Genomic DNA, 16,330 nt, shown 5'->3' with positions numbered 1-16,330 from the left:
TCTCTCATAGGAAATGGATCTTGCTACATATTCGCTTGCTGTCTCCAACAAGAGAATTTGTCCAAAAATTTGAAATATTCATGGAAACAGAAGGCTTGTTGAAAAAAAAAAAAAAACAGGTCAATTCCAGTGTTACTGAGAAATCTCGAGTTCTTATTTACTAGGAGCTAGGAGACTGCTGGATTTCTCATGTCAACTGGAGAAAAGGAAGAGGGAAAGCAGACAGAGCAGTGTGCACATGTGTGTGTGTGTGCACGCATATGGGTGTGTATGTGTGTGTGTGTGTGTGTGTGTGTGTGTGTGTGTGTGCAGAGAGCAGGGGACCCAAAAGGGGGCCAAGGTGGGAAGAAGGATGGGAGCAACAGGAAATGGTGACATGGCAGACAGGCTGATGGAGCTAACTGGTAGCTTCATGGACAGCATCTGGTCCACTCTTAAGGTCTCCCCTGGTCCAGTCAAGTGGCTGTTACCTTGGGATTTCCCTTCTCAGGCTGTCTTAGTAACAGTTCACAAAGACCAAAGCAGATGGCTTAAAACAATAGCTTTCATTTTTGAATACTTACATATCAGACACTGTGTTAAGGAGTTTACACTTGATCCTCAGAATGACCCTGTAAGTGGATAATAGTGTTGGTCCTGCTTGCAGACAAGACCTAGAGAGAGTCCTAACTTGCCAGGGTTCACAGTCAGGATTCGATTCCTGCACTCTCCACTGCTCTGCCTTTTAGCATCTCAGGCAGAAGAAAAGGGGCAAAAGTGCTTTCTCTGCATGACCTACAGGCTTTCTAGGATAATAGTCCTGGAAATTTTAGGCAAATCTGCCTATAATCTGAAAAAGTGTGCCAGTTACTAAGGAAGAAATTTTTCCTTTTCAATATTATCTGTAATGTGCTGAGTTTTCCTCCTCTTTCTTTATATTGTTTTTCTTAGATTCTAGCTTGGGGCTTAAGAAATATGAAAAACTACCAGATGGCTTCTATCACCTCCCCCAGCCTCATTGTGGAGTGTGGAGGGGAAAGGGTAGAATCAGTGGTGATCAAAAACCTGAAGAAAACACCCAACTTCCCAAGTTCTGTTCTCTTCATGAAAGTGGTACAGTATCAAGACTGTAATAGTTCATGTGTGTTGAGTAGCTGAATTTTACACCAAATATGAATATATATATAATATATATATATCACATCCCTTGATCACCCCCCGCCACACACACACACACACACACACACACACAGACACATAGTTAATATATTTCCAAACTCTGACAGCAAATAGAAAAACCCTGCCTTGGCTTTAGCTTGCCAGTGACTTTCCTCCCTTAGATTCTCACACTATAGTAATGGTTTCTTGAAGCTTCACACATCCCTAAAAATGCAGAAATATTTATGAGAAATGCTTAGGTATTTCTTGAATAAACTCTCCATCTGTTTAGCTATCAGGTACAGACTTTTGGTCAATGCCCTAGAGGATAGAACTCTAACCCTCAGCCCTGCTCCTGAAGCTCTGCCATGGACTGGGACCTTCCAGATTGGGACTGCAAACTAGGGAAGGGGCAGCTGAGGAGGCCATTTGGGTGGTGGGGCCATGCCCTATCAGCCTGTGACTGTGCCCCACTTCCAGGTACCGTTAGAGGGCACCCACTTGGCTCCATGGAAGTCCTCCCCTGGTTGTTAAGAACAGGACAGCATCAGATCTGGTTCACAATCCTCTGTCAGAGACCCCATAGTACTGCAGCAAGAAGAGGTCACCCAGTCCTTCCACTTTTAAAGTAGTTAAATCCTTAGCGTTTTTTTTTTTAAGTCTTCCTTTCTTACTGTACCATATAAAAAAAGATAAAATCAAGGCATTTTCTTGGCATGATGGAGTAGGGGGCCCAGGACCTTCACATTCATTTTCCCTCCCTCATCATTTGATGTTGCTAATACACCATTCTCAAACTCTAGGATCCTGTGGTTTAACTTCTGCTTTTGCAAATGAAGAAACTGAGGCCTAGAGAGGGGACACTGTATCCAAGCCCCACAGGGAGTGTCAGGCCATGCACTCTGTGCTGCAGAGGTTAAATGGAGAGGTGACAACGGGACAGTTCCGTGCCAGCTGCATTCATTCACACTCCCTGCATTTAGTCTTTGCTCTCACCCAGCAGGACAGGCATCTTTCAATCATTATACAACCAGTTTGGAGGAAATCTGGAAGTAAAGTAATTTACACCAGGGACACAGCTGGCATGTAAGGTAGCCAGAATTTGAACTTCAGTTCCTCTAACTCCAAAGCCCATGCTCTTCTCCCTACAGTGCTGCAGATGGAGTGCCACCTGGATGCTCCAAGCCAGAATCCTGAAGTGATTGCCCCAGGCCACTCAACCCATCCTTGCCCACTCCCTGCCCCTGCCCCCAAGTTCCAGTCTGAATGTAGTCTCAGGCAGCAGGAGTGAGGAAAAGCACTCCATCAACCTGAACCTCTACTCCTGTGCAAGGCCAGAGATAAAAATTATCTGAACCACATACCAGGCACACCTTAAGACCAGCCCATGCTTCCCTAATCGGACAGTGTCACTGAGACCACCAAATTCCACATGGAGGAACAGGAGGAATTGAGGAAAAAGGAGCATTCCATTTGAACACTGACCTTTCAAAGCTAAGAGACCCAGCCACAGTTCCCTTGGAGATTCCGTTTTATCTCAGTTACTTCTAAATTCTAACTAATTCTAACTAAACGCTGCCTCTATATCCTGTCACAGAACACAGCCAGGTAATAAGGCACTATTCTAAGCGGTTCACACACATCAATTAAACAATCCTATTATTGAAGTCTACCTGGGGCATTGAAAAGTTGCCTGAGGTCACGCAGCTCCTGGTGGCAGAGCCAGGATTCAACCCCAGGCAGCCTTTAAGCTCATGCCCTTAAGCACTATGCTGCTTGCCTAGCACATAAATTCCTAAACTACTTACAGTGAGTCCCCGGGGCTACACCAAATGGGCAAAATGAGTCTGGGTTGGTCCCTTGGGTGAGTTTATTGGCATGGTTTCGTACAGAGGAGTGATGCCTGCCCCTGTGACCCCTCAGTTCTTGCCCAAGGAGGAACTGTACATGCCTCCGCTGGTGATCAAGGTCATCGACCACAGGCAGTTCGGGCGGAAGCCCGTTGTTGGGCAGTGCACCATCGATCGTCTGGACCGCTTTCGTTGTGACCCTTATGCGGGAAAGGAGGATCTTGTGCCCCAGCTAAAAGGTAAAATGCATGTCTATAAATATCATTTTGGGCTTTTTGTGTGTGATCTGATTTAATCTTTACAAACTTCCTCAAGATAAAAATGCAGATGAGGAAACAGATTTACAGTGGGCCATGTAACTTTCTCAAGCTAGTATAGTTAGTAAGTGGCAGAGCCAAATTTGGATTCCCACCTTGTCTTGAGGAGGATCCAATGCTCAAACTGTTACCTTCTGAAGTAACCTGTCCCTGGCTGAACATAAATAATGTCTCTTCAGGAAATGTTAAGTACTTCCTAAAGTTGTCATATAGTTAAGCAGAGAGGACAAACAAGAAAATGAGTGGTTCAGTCCAGTGTGATAAGTGTTTTGGTGAAGAAATACAGGGGTCCCCCCATGAGCACTGAAGCAGTGGGAGGATTTTTATTTCGTATTGCTTTCCATCTGTTGTCCTCATTAACACATCCCATTATTATGATGTAATTTTTTAAAAGATTTTATTTATTTATTTATTTATTTATTTATTTATTTATTTATTTATTTATTCATTCATTTATTTGAGAGAGAGAACAAGCACAAGCAGAGGGAGCAGCAGGCAGAGGGAGAGTGAAGCAGACTCCCCGCTGAGCAGGGAGTCTGATGCGGGCCTCGATCCTAGGACCGGGCCTCGATCCTAGGACCGTGAGATCATGTGAGCTGAAGGAATACACTTAACCGACTGAGCCACCCCTGGTGCCCCTATTGTGATGTTCTTTGAAAAATATTATTTCATTGTTGCTCATGGAGGAAAAACTGACACCTGCTGAGTTTTTTTTTAATAAATTAATTTTTTATTGGTGTTCAATTTACCAACATACAGAATAACACCCAGTGCTCATCCCGTCAAGTGTCCCCCTCAGTGCCCGTCACCCACTCACCCCACCCCCCGCCCTCCTCCCCTTCCACCACCCCTAGTTCGTTTCCCAGAGTTAGGAGTCTTTATGTTCTGTCTCCCTTTCTGGTATTTCCCACACATTTCTTCTCCCTTCCCTTATATTCCCTTTCACTATTATTTATATTCCCCAAATGAATGAGAACATACAATGTTTGTCCTTCTCCGATTGACTTACTTCACTCAGCATAATACCCTCCAGTTCCATCCACGTTGAAGCAAATGGTGGGTATTTGTCGTTTCTAATGGCTGAGTAATATTCCATTGTATACATAAACCACATCTTCTTTATCCATTAATGACTTGCCTTAGGTCTCATGATTAAGTAGATGATAGAGCAAGGCATAATACTTACCTTAGGGCTCCAAAGAAATAATAGTTAATGAATAGCATTTTGCTATTGCCTACTCAATAATGACTTATTTTTAGCTTATTATGTGCAGGGTCTATATTCGGGGCTGGGAACTGGGTCACAACAGTGAAGAAGGTAAGGTCCTAGGACCCCTGGCTATCATGAGATTAGGAGAATTGGCACACACTCATCCAACTGATCGTTGGTGCCTCAAGACCAAAATAGATGTCTTCTGCTCAAGAAGTTCTGAGCAGAACTTCTCAGTTCTGCACTGAGAAGAACAGTGCACTGCTCAACCAGTTCTGTTTAATCTTCTAGAAGGTTTGGTATTGATTTTACAGAGCATCTGAAACTCATCTGTTACGTGGTTCTGAGCATGCTGTATCCCTGATTCAGAGAAGAGGAAAAAATAAAATCCACAATCACACTGGGCACAAAAAGCCTACATGAGTTTACCCAGAAATTTCCCATGCAGAGCGTTTTGTGTTGAATTGATAGTACCTAAAACAGCAACACTTTTTATAACAACAAGGATTACTGTAACTGCAGCATTGTTTTATTCGGGGTTACTAAATGGAGAGAAACTGTTATCCTAGCATTTTTCCTAGTGCTTTCATGGGACAAGGTTCTTTGATCCAAATATGTGAAATCACAAATTCTGCGACCTTTCTCTGGCCTCAAGTGTGGATCTATTGGTGTCTGTTGGTCAGGGGGGTGGGCAGGTTGGGTTTCAAGCAGAGGTCTCCAGTTAGGGACTGTAGGTAATTAATGTGAAGTGTGGTCAAGATTTCAGAGAGCTCTTCAAAGAGGAAAATCCTTAAAGAGTATGAGGCAAGGCATGGGGGGGGGGGGGCATAATGTTCCCAAGACCAGAATCTATTATTTTAGAGCAATCTGGTCCTTTCTTAAAACCAATAATAGATTAAGACTTGAGGAATGTATTTGGCTGGCCTAATGTTGGAAGCATACAGAATAATGTTTTCCTCCTGTCCTTGAGGCTGTTGCTGAGAGGCTGGTAAAGCAGAGAACTGGTAAGAAGGAACTTGTATACAGTTGTGTTACTGCTTGCCTGCCCAACTGGCTGTCACCTTCTGTGTCGTGGCAGTTGTTAGAAGTTTTGAGGGAGCCCATCTTGGAAATGCAGAGAGTGCTGATAGATATAGGGGCTTCTACTTGGATGTAAAATAACTTATTGTAGCAACTGGAGTATCATAGATGTTCAGTACTTGTCGGTCTCCCCAGCCTCCCCAGTGGGACCCTGATCTTTTCCAACATTCGTTGAGCATTTACTCTGCTCTGCCTCTGGTATGTCAAAACACAAGCTTTAGGGTCAAACAGCCCCAGTTCACCTACTTCCACTTCCTCTGTGTTTAACCTGAGGCAACTAACTTGCATTCTCTTAGCCTCGGTTAGTTTAGCCTTTATAATGGGGGATAACAGTGCATAGTCTACAGGATTATTGAGGAATTAAATGAGATAAAAATCATAAAACACTTAACCCACAGCCTGGCACATAGTACCTACCTAAAAAAAAAAAAATGTTTTCCCTCCCCTGCTTTATGGCCTTCCTGGGTGGGTTAAACAGAAAGTTCTTTTGGGTTGGCAGTTCCTTCCAGCTTGGTGCCAGCCTCCTGTTGAATGTGCTATCTGCCCAGTGCTATCTGCCATAAAGAGTGGCCATACCCCTTACCCACACCCCTGCCCTGGGGCTGAGGCTTTGGTGGAACCAAACTGGGTGGGCCCAGGGGCTACCCTTGAGTTCTTGCTCTAATTCCAAAGCTGAGAGCCACATATACAGTTGATCCTTGAACAACAGCAGGGGTTATGGGTGCTGACCTCCTGCAGTCAGAAATCCATGTCCAGCTTTGACTTCCCTAAAGCTTAACTACCAATAGCTTCCTGTTGACTGGAAGGCTTAAATAGCAATGACATAAACAGTCCATTAACACATATTTTGTATGTTGCATGTATTATATAAGGTATTCTTACAATGAAGTAAACTGAAGAGAAGAAAACATTAAGAAAATCACAAAGAAGAGAAGATACATGTACAGTACTGTACGATATGGAAAAAAAATCCACATGTAAGTGGACCCACACAGTGTTCAAACCTGTGTTGTTCAAGGGTCAGCCGTATTCTGGGAATTGCTTAAAGCCAGGGTGATGCCTTTTCCCTGTGTACACGTTATGGGAACTGGCGCTGAATGAGCCTTTGCAACTTCAGACCTGAAATGTGCAACTATTCACCCTGCTTTGCTTTTGTGTCTTGGGAACAGATTCTAGGAAACAGAGGAAACAGAGGCTTTTTTAGATGTAGGTTCCCTTCCCCCACACACACATCCTCTAAAGACAGGTATTGACACCATTCTTTTTTGAGCACTTCCTATGTACAGGCACTGGGCTAATTGTCCAAGACAAGAGAAAAAAAATGGGCCACATCATTCCTTAAAAATGTCTAACCTTACATCACGTTTTGGGGAAAGTGATGAACCACTGGGTCACCTTCTCCATTCAGGTGCGGTCCTCTCTTACTCAGTAAATCCCACCCACGCATAAACTCTGCCTTCCCACTGTGACTGCTGAACTTGAACTTGGACTAGAATGTTCACTACTGTATTTTTCTAAGCATCTTAGGTGAGAAATTGTTTGTCTTGCAGCCTCCCTCCTATCTACCCCACCCTGCCGGGATGTCATTATCGAAATAGAAGACACCAAACCATTACTGGCTTCAAAGGTAGGTTTCAGAACTAATCATTGGATAATGTCAGTTTTATTTTCCAGGTGCTTAGGCATTGGGTATATTAATCAAACAACCATTCAATGCAATTAAAAACCAGTTTGTCAAGAAGATAATAGAATAAAGAATCCAATTCTTACACTCATCAATAGTTAAGATGACATTGCGTAGACTAGTGTCCTCTACCCTGGGTCACCCAAGATGCTTAAAATAATACCCAGACCAGGCCCTACCTACACGAGGAAGACGGGTCTAGTAGACATCAGTATATTTTAAAAATCTCTCCATGCAATTCTAATGTGCAGGCAGGTCTGAGAACCATTGGTGTGGACAGCCTGAATGATACCATTTGCTAGAAAGAGAAATTTCAAGAGACAGTTTGTAACACAGAACATTCAGAAGAGGGACACACAAAGCAGAGCAGCTTTTTTTTCTCCACATGAAGGAGAAGTGTCATGGATTTTTAATGACCCAATTTGTCCGAGTATGGGGTATCTTTCATTTTTATACTCACTCTGGTTTTGAAGTGAAGAAATTGGTGGTGATGCTCACTCAGGACCCTATTTTAGAACCATTCCAGTCAATTCTACAAGAAGGAAAGGGAAAAAAAAAATTTAAAGGTCTCAGTCCAGGAAAAAAAAAAAACATCAAATATCTCTCTGTTTGTGTTGGCATTTAGGATGGACTTTCACAGCATGTTTTAATGTGCATACTGGCCAAAGAATGCACATGATTGCACTTTAATATGTTATGTCCATAAACAGTGCCTTTTAAAAAATTCACTTCCTTCCCACTTCATTAAGCTCACTAACAACTGGACCATATTAAATGTGGTCTCCACAGCCAGCACTGCATAGCAGTGTATCTGATTCTGTTCCCTGGGAATCCTCCACAGTCACAAATGACAATACCAAATTTGCAAAACTACCACATTCACTTTGTAAACGACCTCACATATTCCCAACAAAACAGTAGTGGTCCAGAGAGAAATTAAGTATTGTATACTTAAGACCCTTTATGTACATTTTCACAACTGCTCTGGAAAAAAACAGTTTAAGATCCTGTTCTATCATCTGTCTCCAGTTTCCCTACTTCATTGTCAAACGATTCTTTTTCACACCTGCTGCCTACACAGTAGCCCTACATGGAGTGGGGGATCAAGAGGAACGAGGCCAATCTATGCCGATAATCTCACTCATTTCTTAGTAATAGTTAACAGACGACTGGGTTACTGCAGCAACACATTGTAAAAGTTGAGTTTACATCCTGGTATCTGAGTTACAGCCTAACAGCTTTCTGAGGTTTCAGTGACCCACAGTCAGTAGCAGGTCAATTGGTCGGGAAGCAGATCGTCAGAAGGTCACTGACAGAAGCCTAACACTGCGCCACAATCCTTACATCATCCGCCTCACATCATCTCACACGTAGGCATTTTGTCATCTCACATCATCATGAGAAGGGCAAGTTCAGCACAATAAGATATTTTGAAAGAGACCCCACATCCACATAACTTACTACACTATATTAAAATTGTTATATTTTATTATTAGTTATTATTGATCGCTTACTGTGCCTAATTTATGAATTAAACTTTATGGTAAGTATGTATGTATAGGACAAAACATTGTATGTGCAGGGTTCCATACTCCCCACAGTTTTGGGCATCAGTTACAGGTCTTGAGAGGTATGCCCTGCAGATAAGAGGGGAGCACTATATGGAGAATGACTTTAATTCAGCTTGCTCTGCTAACACCTCGCTGAGGTCCACGTGTTAAGAATGGCTGATTGGAACCTCCCCTAAAAAACTGGCTCTGCCTATTCATCAGGGAAGACAATACACATCTCTGCAAAGTTGAATGAACCAAGTTGAGCTTTGGAAGAGCCAATAACCAGCTTGCTGATGGGCATACATTACATGTACACGTGATGTATGTTTAATGGACATCTGTTACCACTAACACAATCTGGGTAAATTGAGAGAGAGAGTCAAAGCTCACTGTACTGTGGATGCATGCTGGAGGCTCGAGCTTTGGGTGACAGTCTCATGCTCACAGAAACTCACACCGTTACTGTGAGAACTGTGGGAGTTCTGAAGTGGGCTCAGCACTACCACCAGAAAGGTGAGAAATAAGTACTTGGGACAACCTGGTAAGTGCTTGCCAGGTCACATGGACATTCCTACATGGCCATTTCAACCATTACCTTCCAATTCCAGTGCTTAAGCAGTTTGTCAACAGCACTCAGCAAAATGGCTTCTCCAACGACAGTGCATGTATGTATGATAAGGAAATGCATGAGGCTGCTTGGGACTGGGGGAATCTTGGTCTGAAGACTTTCATTCTCCTTTCAGATTCCTTCTAATACTAGATTTTGGAGTGAAAGGTGATCTTTAAACAAATATGATTGTTTTAAGCCTAAGGGAGACTCTTACTGTGTAGATACCATAAAGCAAGTTACTTTGGTTGCTCCTGTTAACTTTTCTGCATGAACTATTGAGCAGACAGGTGTGAATAAATTCTCCCATATTAATTCTAACTTTTAAAATCAGGCATTTGTTTTGGGTTGTGCTTTCTAAATCACAAGCTATTCTTTTCTTTGAAATGATTTCAAATTGCTGAAAATAGATGTGAATAAACCGACTTTAAAAATCTTTTTTTAAAAAAATTCATGAACCATTTGGAATGTGAATGCACTTTGGGCATCAAATTCCTCTCTCCAAAATCTCAATTTGGCTGTGATTGAACCTTTAATCCTGCTTTGGGATGAATCTAATATAAGGAATTATTACATCTGTCTGTCTCTCTGCCTCTCTTGGCAGTTCTGTGTGCTGAATAAACGTCATCCAGAGAACAGTGAGGGCACTTACAGAGGAAGCCCGTGGCCACCTCATACAACAGCTGTAGGGAGTGCCTGTAATGAGTTGTTCTCTCCTCACATGAAACATGAACTTTAAGTTAGGATTTCAGGAAAGGGGTCGAGATAGCAATCCCTCAGACCTCCCCTGAGAGTGAACTTGGGTGATGCACTGGGCAGGCATGAGGCAAACATTCAAGCCCCACATCCTAGTTCACCATTCTCTCATCTCTTGGATGTGCCTTGAGATCAGAGTTGGATTCTCCATGCAGAAGCTCAAATGGAAGCATTTGACCACGAGAAACTTGACATCTGAGAACAATTTTGATGGACAGATCTGTATCTGGTATTATAACAGAAGCATGGGGAGAAAGCAAGGAAAGGTTCCTATATGATGAAATTGCAGCCATACTAGACCCGAATATCTCATGACAGGAGTGTTGGAAGGGATAAGAATTAAGCCAAGTTGAGGAATACTTTAGGAGCTAAATGAAATGAAAAGTTTAGGGTAGGCAGATGAGCAGCTGCACTACCAGGCACCCCCACCCCACCCCTCCTGTCTTGGGACCACTGTGCTGGCAGACAATGAGATTATCTAACTCTTGAAAACATGGGATGTGGTTAGCTGCCTCCAGCCTTTTCATTCTAGTTTTGTTGATAATTCATTTACACATTTTCAGAGAAGAAATCAATAAGGTGTGTTTAATTATGAGATCATCTTGAATACTTTAAATAATTCATCAAAAATGTTGACAATATAAGGCATACATGAAAGTTAATTTCTCCTTCTCTCTTTCTCTTCAAACCTAATGCTCCTGGGGTCTACATATCCATGTGACTTTATATGGTTTGCCCTCTTCCTGTACACAGCTGACAGAAAAGGTAACTATTATACATGCTTTGCTAGATTTAAGATTCATTTTAGATTTTCTGCCTACAGTGGATATGTGAAGAAACTTTTTTTAATCCAGGCTGGGCTGGGTTACTAACTATAAAAGGGAAATAATTGTGTGTGTATGTATGTGTGTGTACATACATATGGTACACAGATAAGATACAGCTTTTCTCGAGTGTTCCTTCCCCGTGCCTTCCACCCCCACCCAGACTGAATAAGCAATGAGTGCATCTGATGAGGCTCTATTCTTGTCAAATGTGTGAGTGGAATTTTAACAGCCTTTTATAAACTATAGGCTTCTGCAGTTACAAAATGTTTTACGAGTGATTCTGATATGTTGTCCCTTCTGTGCAACCATGCACCACCCATTTAAACCAGAGGTTCTGAACACTGGCCGCATGTTGGAATCACCTGGGGAATTTATGGAAGCATACTAGATGCCCAGGACCCACCCAGGCTCATTGGATTAAAATCTCCAAGGATGGGTTAGGAGCCACTGGTCTAAAGGACCTAGAATGCCTCCCTGCTTTTGTTTCACATTTTATCATTTTTTTTATATATTTTTTAAAGATTTATTATTTGGAAAAGAGAGCATGAGCAGAGGGAGGTGCAGAGAGAGAGGGAGACAAGCAGACTCCCTGCTGAGTGAGGAGCCAGATGTGAAGCTTGATCCCAGGACCCCAAGACCATGACCTGAGCCAAAACGAAGAGTTGGATGCTTAACTGACTGAGCCACCCAGGACCCCACATTTTATCATTTTCAAAGCTCTTTCTCTAATGATCTTACTTGATTTCCCAAACAACTCTCTGGGGTAGATGGAGACAGGTAGTGTTATTATCCCACTCAGTAGATGAAGAAATTGAGGCTCAGAGATATCAGACAACTTGTCCAAGCTGGCACGGCTTGTAACATGAGGCTGTATGTGGCTTATAATATAAAGGATGTGACTTGAACTAGAGCCAGTTTTTCCATCTCTCAGCTTAGTTTTGTTTTATAATGCATTGCTGGCTAAAAAGGTTAAAGAAATGTAATAGTAGAAAACATAAATGGGAATTTAATTTATTTGTATATACAAATACCAAAACAACAGCATAAAAAATAAAATGAAACTAATGAATAGGTTGTGTTTATAGGATGTAAGAAATCATCTAGTATAGCTGTCAACATTAGAGCCAAACACATTTCATTGGCTGCCAACGATGATCATTTCACCTCCAGTTTCTGGGTAGAAGAATCGTGGATGCTGAGTCCATTGTGCATATAAACAAAAATGCTATAACGTTCCCTGTTTCAAGTTTAGAAGTATCTATTTCTCTTACCTATTACATTTGGGGTTTCTGCATTGATTGGAAATTTACATCAACACTAAAGATGTTTCCATTTGGATGTGTCTTTCATTAGGAGGAAGAAATCGTTGACTGGTGGAGTAAATTTTATGCTTCCACAGGAGAACATGAAAAATGTGGACAATATGTTCAGAAAGGATATTCGAAACTCAAGGTACCTGAGTCTATGCTGTTGTGGGTGAAGGATCGGCATCCATTAAAACAGACCAAAAAGTCCAATGGAGGGTGCTGATGGGGAAGGGCCAGGAGCACCCCTGGCTTCCTGGAGCGTCCTCTTGTAATGGGCTTTGGCTTTGCCAGGATTCCATGAGCTTAAGGACAGGTGTTATATGAATCTCACTTTGGGGCAGGGGGCTGATGGAGGGTTGGGAACGGGTTGGCACCACACTAATTAGGCCAACAATTATCCGGTTTGACCCAGGGAATCCTAAAAGCCATACTCTTGCAGAATAGCATGAAATTTCTCATTCTGTCCTCCAAATGGGCATCCATTTCATTAGCTGAAATTTTTATTGTTACATGAGTGTAACATTCCATCACAAATATTCCATGCAACCATGGGTGCATGTTTCCAGAGGAAGGCAAACTGTTGAGCTAGGCAGATCTGGCTATATGTGATCTCCTGGGCTAATGTTTTGAGTTTCCAATTCCTCATTCCAATTTTTAGATTGTAATTAATGCACTTAAGTAGAAGCAAATGTTAAAGTTTTCAGAACATTGCATGGAGAAAGAATCTTTAAAATGAGAAATATGTAGCCATTAAAATGATTTTCCCCATCAAAGTAGAAAACCCCCACATATTTTCCTGTTATCATCATAACATCTCAGTGCAGCTTAAGAAACACCAGCATGTAAGAACCACCAATTTAGAAAAATGATCAAACTGGTCAAGTAGGTCAGTCCCAAATCTACCCTCCTTCCTCTTTCTCATTCTTGGTCTTCCTCTTCTTCTGTTTTTTTTTTTTTTTAACAGAGGTATAGTTTACATATAATATTCTATTCAATGGGTTGTGATAATTATATACATCTATGTAAACCACCCCCTAAAACAGGGCAGAGAACATTTCCATTACCAGAGTGAACTCCTTTGCACCCTTTTCCAGCCAATAATCCATACTCCCCCATCTCTCCTGGAGTCAGCTGATCTGGTTTCATCACCATGGATTGCTTTTGCCTGTTTTTATACTCCATATAAATGAGCTCATACTATATGTATTTTATGTGTGTTTGGCTTTTTTAGCCCAATACTGTCATTCTGAGATCCATCCTGCTGTCCTGTGTATCAGTAGTTTGTCCCTTCTTACTACTGAGCAGTAAGTAGTCCATTGTATGGATAGACTGCAGCGTGGGTATCCATTCTCCTAATGGTGAAGCTGCTTCAGACCTTCTCGTACCATGTGGACATGTTTACATTTTTCTTGGATAAAAACTTAGGAATTTAGTCTCTGCATCATAGAATAGCTGGATATTTAACTTGATAAGAAACTGCCAGATGTTTTCCCCAAGTGGTTGTACCATTCTATACTTGGACCAGCAATGTGAGGGTTCCAGTTGCTCCATCAACATCCCCATGCCCCACTTGGTATTGTCAGTCTTTTTGATTTTAGACTCTACCTGTATTTTAATGAGAAATTAAGAATCTCTTGATGGTTTTCAGATATATGATTGTGAACTAGAGGATGTAACAGAATTTGAAGGCCTGACAGACTTCTCAGATACTTTTAAGCTGTATCGAGGCAAATCAGATGAAAATGAAGATCCCTCTGTGGTAGGAGAGTTTAAGGTGAGTAAAATGTGGGATTTTGTGCTGTTTCAAATCCACCTTTAATTCTTTATAGACTTAGGATAAAGAACAACCAGCCTCTGGGACAGGGACCTGTCCTCTGACATCTGGAGGACGCTAGAAGCTAATGACAAGAAAAGGGCCCCTGGGGTTGGGGGTGGAACCTTCCAAGCCAGTCTGTTCCTGTCTCTCGCCCTGCCCCTGCCATCCAAGCCTGAGTCCTGCAGCTTGAGCTTCTCCAAGCCCTCATCTCTCTTCCCTATATCCTGCCTCCTCCCAGGCTTTCTGCAGGTGACCTGCAGCAGCCTCCAGATCTCTCGTCCTCACCACCTTTCTGTCCACTCCAGTTTATTCCCCATGCAGCCAAATCTAATCCTGTTTCTTAACTACTGAAAGATGTTGGGTTTCCAGAGCTCAAGTCTCCACTCCTTCCTGAGGCAGAGCTGGACTTTCACAAGCCACTCAGCTCCCAGGCCCCCACGCCCTGCTGCTCAGGACCTCTCCCAAGCCCCAGACACACCTTGTCCTCTCACAACTCAGAGCCTTGGGACAGGCTCTTCTGCCTTCCTCTTTGTGGTTGGACAAACTCCTACTCATCCCTTTCAAGGCCAGCTCAAGAGTCACATTCTTTGTGAAGTGTTCCCTGATTGCTTCTGGCGGATTGACGCACTCCTGCTCCGGGCTCCCACAGGTCTGGTTCCAGCCACCATTAAAGCACCTTTCACATTGCACGTATGGGCTTTCGTTATGGCCCCACCCTCTGATTGCAGGTGGCAAATCCAGGCAGCGGTGCTGCTACTTCCTAATCCTTTCCAATAGCAGACGTCGCTAACCTATCAGGGCATTCTACCCTAGCCATACTCTCAACATCCTGTAGCTTCCCAGCAAGCAATCCAAGAAGGCCTGAGAGTCCAGCCTATTTCACATCCCTGTGCCAGACTGGGTTCCTTGAGCTTCTTTTGGGATTCCCAATACCTGGCACATAGTACAATCAGTGCTTACTTCACACTGCTTTGCTGAATGAGTGTAGCTGGAACTAAGACCTACATGGTTTGAATCCAACTTGAGTGCTGGTTTCAGGATAAAGTATATGGCATGTCAAGCTGGCCTGATGGCTCCCTCATTCAAAAAAAACACTTATTGTACCCTGGCGACATGCCTAGCCATGTGTTAGGTCTTGGAGACAGAGTGATGAGCAAGACATAATTCCCACCCTCAGGAAGCTCCCAGTCTCATGAAGAATGCAGACAATAAATAGACAAGTAGAGGCAGAGGTCAGTGCTGCAACAGGGGTGAGGGCAGGTTAGAAGAGCAAGTTAGGAGACGTATCCAACCCAATCAGGGAACTTTCCTGGAAGAGGTGACACTTTTTAGTTGAGACCTAAGGGATGAACAGGAGCTTTCCTGGGGGCTGGGAGGCTTACTGGGGTGACGCCAGAAAAGGTAATCATCCTTTGTACTTTACTGGGTTTAAAATATAATCACGTTTATTCCTATCTTCAGAACACGTGCAGTTTCACTCCTCACCACCTCTTTTGCCAACGTACCGATCCAACACTTGCCTAGATCTGTGCCTGGTCTCCCTGCTTCGCCCTGCCCTTTCTCTCCCCTATGATCAGTTCAATAATTACTTTATCATCATTTCACACTCCCCACTGGAATTATGCAAAGTGTAATAGACATTGTTTCTTTCCCAAAAGGCAGCCCTTGTGACCCAACCCCATGGCCCCTGTGGCTGCCCTGGAGTGTACACGGTCGGGAAGGCAGGAACTTTCTGCCCAGACTACCATAGTCCTTGGGAGGACATCTGTGTGTCTTTCTCTTAGGGCTCCTTTAGAATCTACTCTCTGCCGGATGACCCCAGTGTGCCGGCCCCTCCCAGGCAGTTTCGGGAATTACCTGACAGCGTCCCACAGGAATGCACGGTTAGGATTTACATTGTTCGAGGCTTAGAGCTCCAGCCCCAGGACAACAATGGCCTGGTAAGAGTTTGGGTGTGGGCCTTCTCCTGTAGCAAGATAATTACAGTCATCAGCCACAATAATTGTCATGTTCTTTCTTTTGGGGCGTCTGTTATCTCACTAGAGGAAAGATACTCTATCCAAACAATGTATTTGGGGGGATTGTCCCAATGGGGATTTATCTGAGAGCTTGAAGGGGCTTTGAATCCTCTGGTTCATGCTTCTCATTTTACAGATGTGACCTCAGGATTTGCTGGGTCCCTCCTC

At 43.0% G+C, this 16,330-nt stretch overlaps 1 protein-coding gene across 2 annotated transcripts in view; it reads left to right on the top strand.

Moving 5' to 3' along the window:
* The window catches only part of MYOF (myoferlin), a 144,176-nt gene that overhangs the window by 106,455 nt on the left and 21,391 nt on the right, over positions 1-16,330 (top strand). For both annotated transcript variants that reach the window (XM_055346146.1, XM_055346145.1), the window contains 7 exons: positions 931-1,092; positions 3,061-3,226; positions 7,145-7,221; positions 10,948-10,959; positions 12,375-12,473; positions 13,977-14,102; positions 15,929-16,084. In XM_055346146.1, the coding sequence (XP_055202121.1) occupies positions 931-1,092; positions 3,061-3,226; positions 7,145-7,221; positions 10,948-10,959; positions 12,375-12,473; positions 13,977-14,102; positions 15,929-16,084 (798 nt within the window). The remainder of the gene's footprint in view (positions 1-930; positions 1,093-3,060; positions 3,227-7,144; positions 7,222-10,947; positions 10,960-12,374; positions 12,474-13,976; positions 14,103-15,928; positions 16,085-16,330) is intronic.

Source organism: Nyctereutes procyonoides, unplaced genomic scaffold (genome assembly GCF_905146905.1).
Source record: "Nyctereutes procyonoides isolate TBG_1078 unplaced genomic scaffold, NYPRO_anot_genome, whole genome shotgun sequence".
Lineage (NCBI taxonomy): Eukaryota > Metazoa > Chordata > Mammalia > Carnivora > Canidae > Nyctereutes > Nyctereutes procyonoides.
Note: the sequence above shows the minus strand (reverse complement) of the source record. Positions and strands in the feature narration are given on the sequence as shown.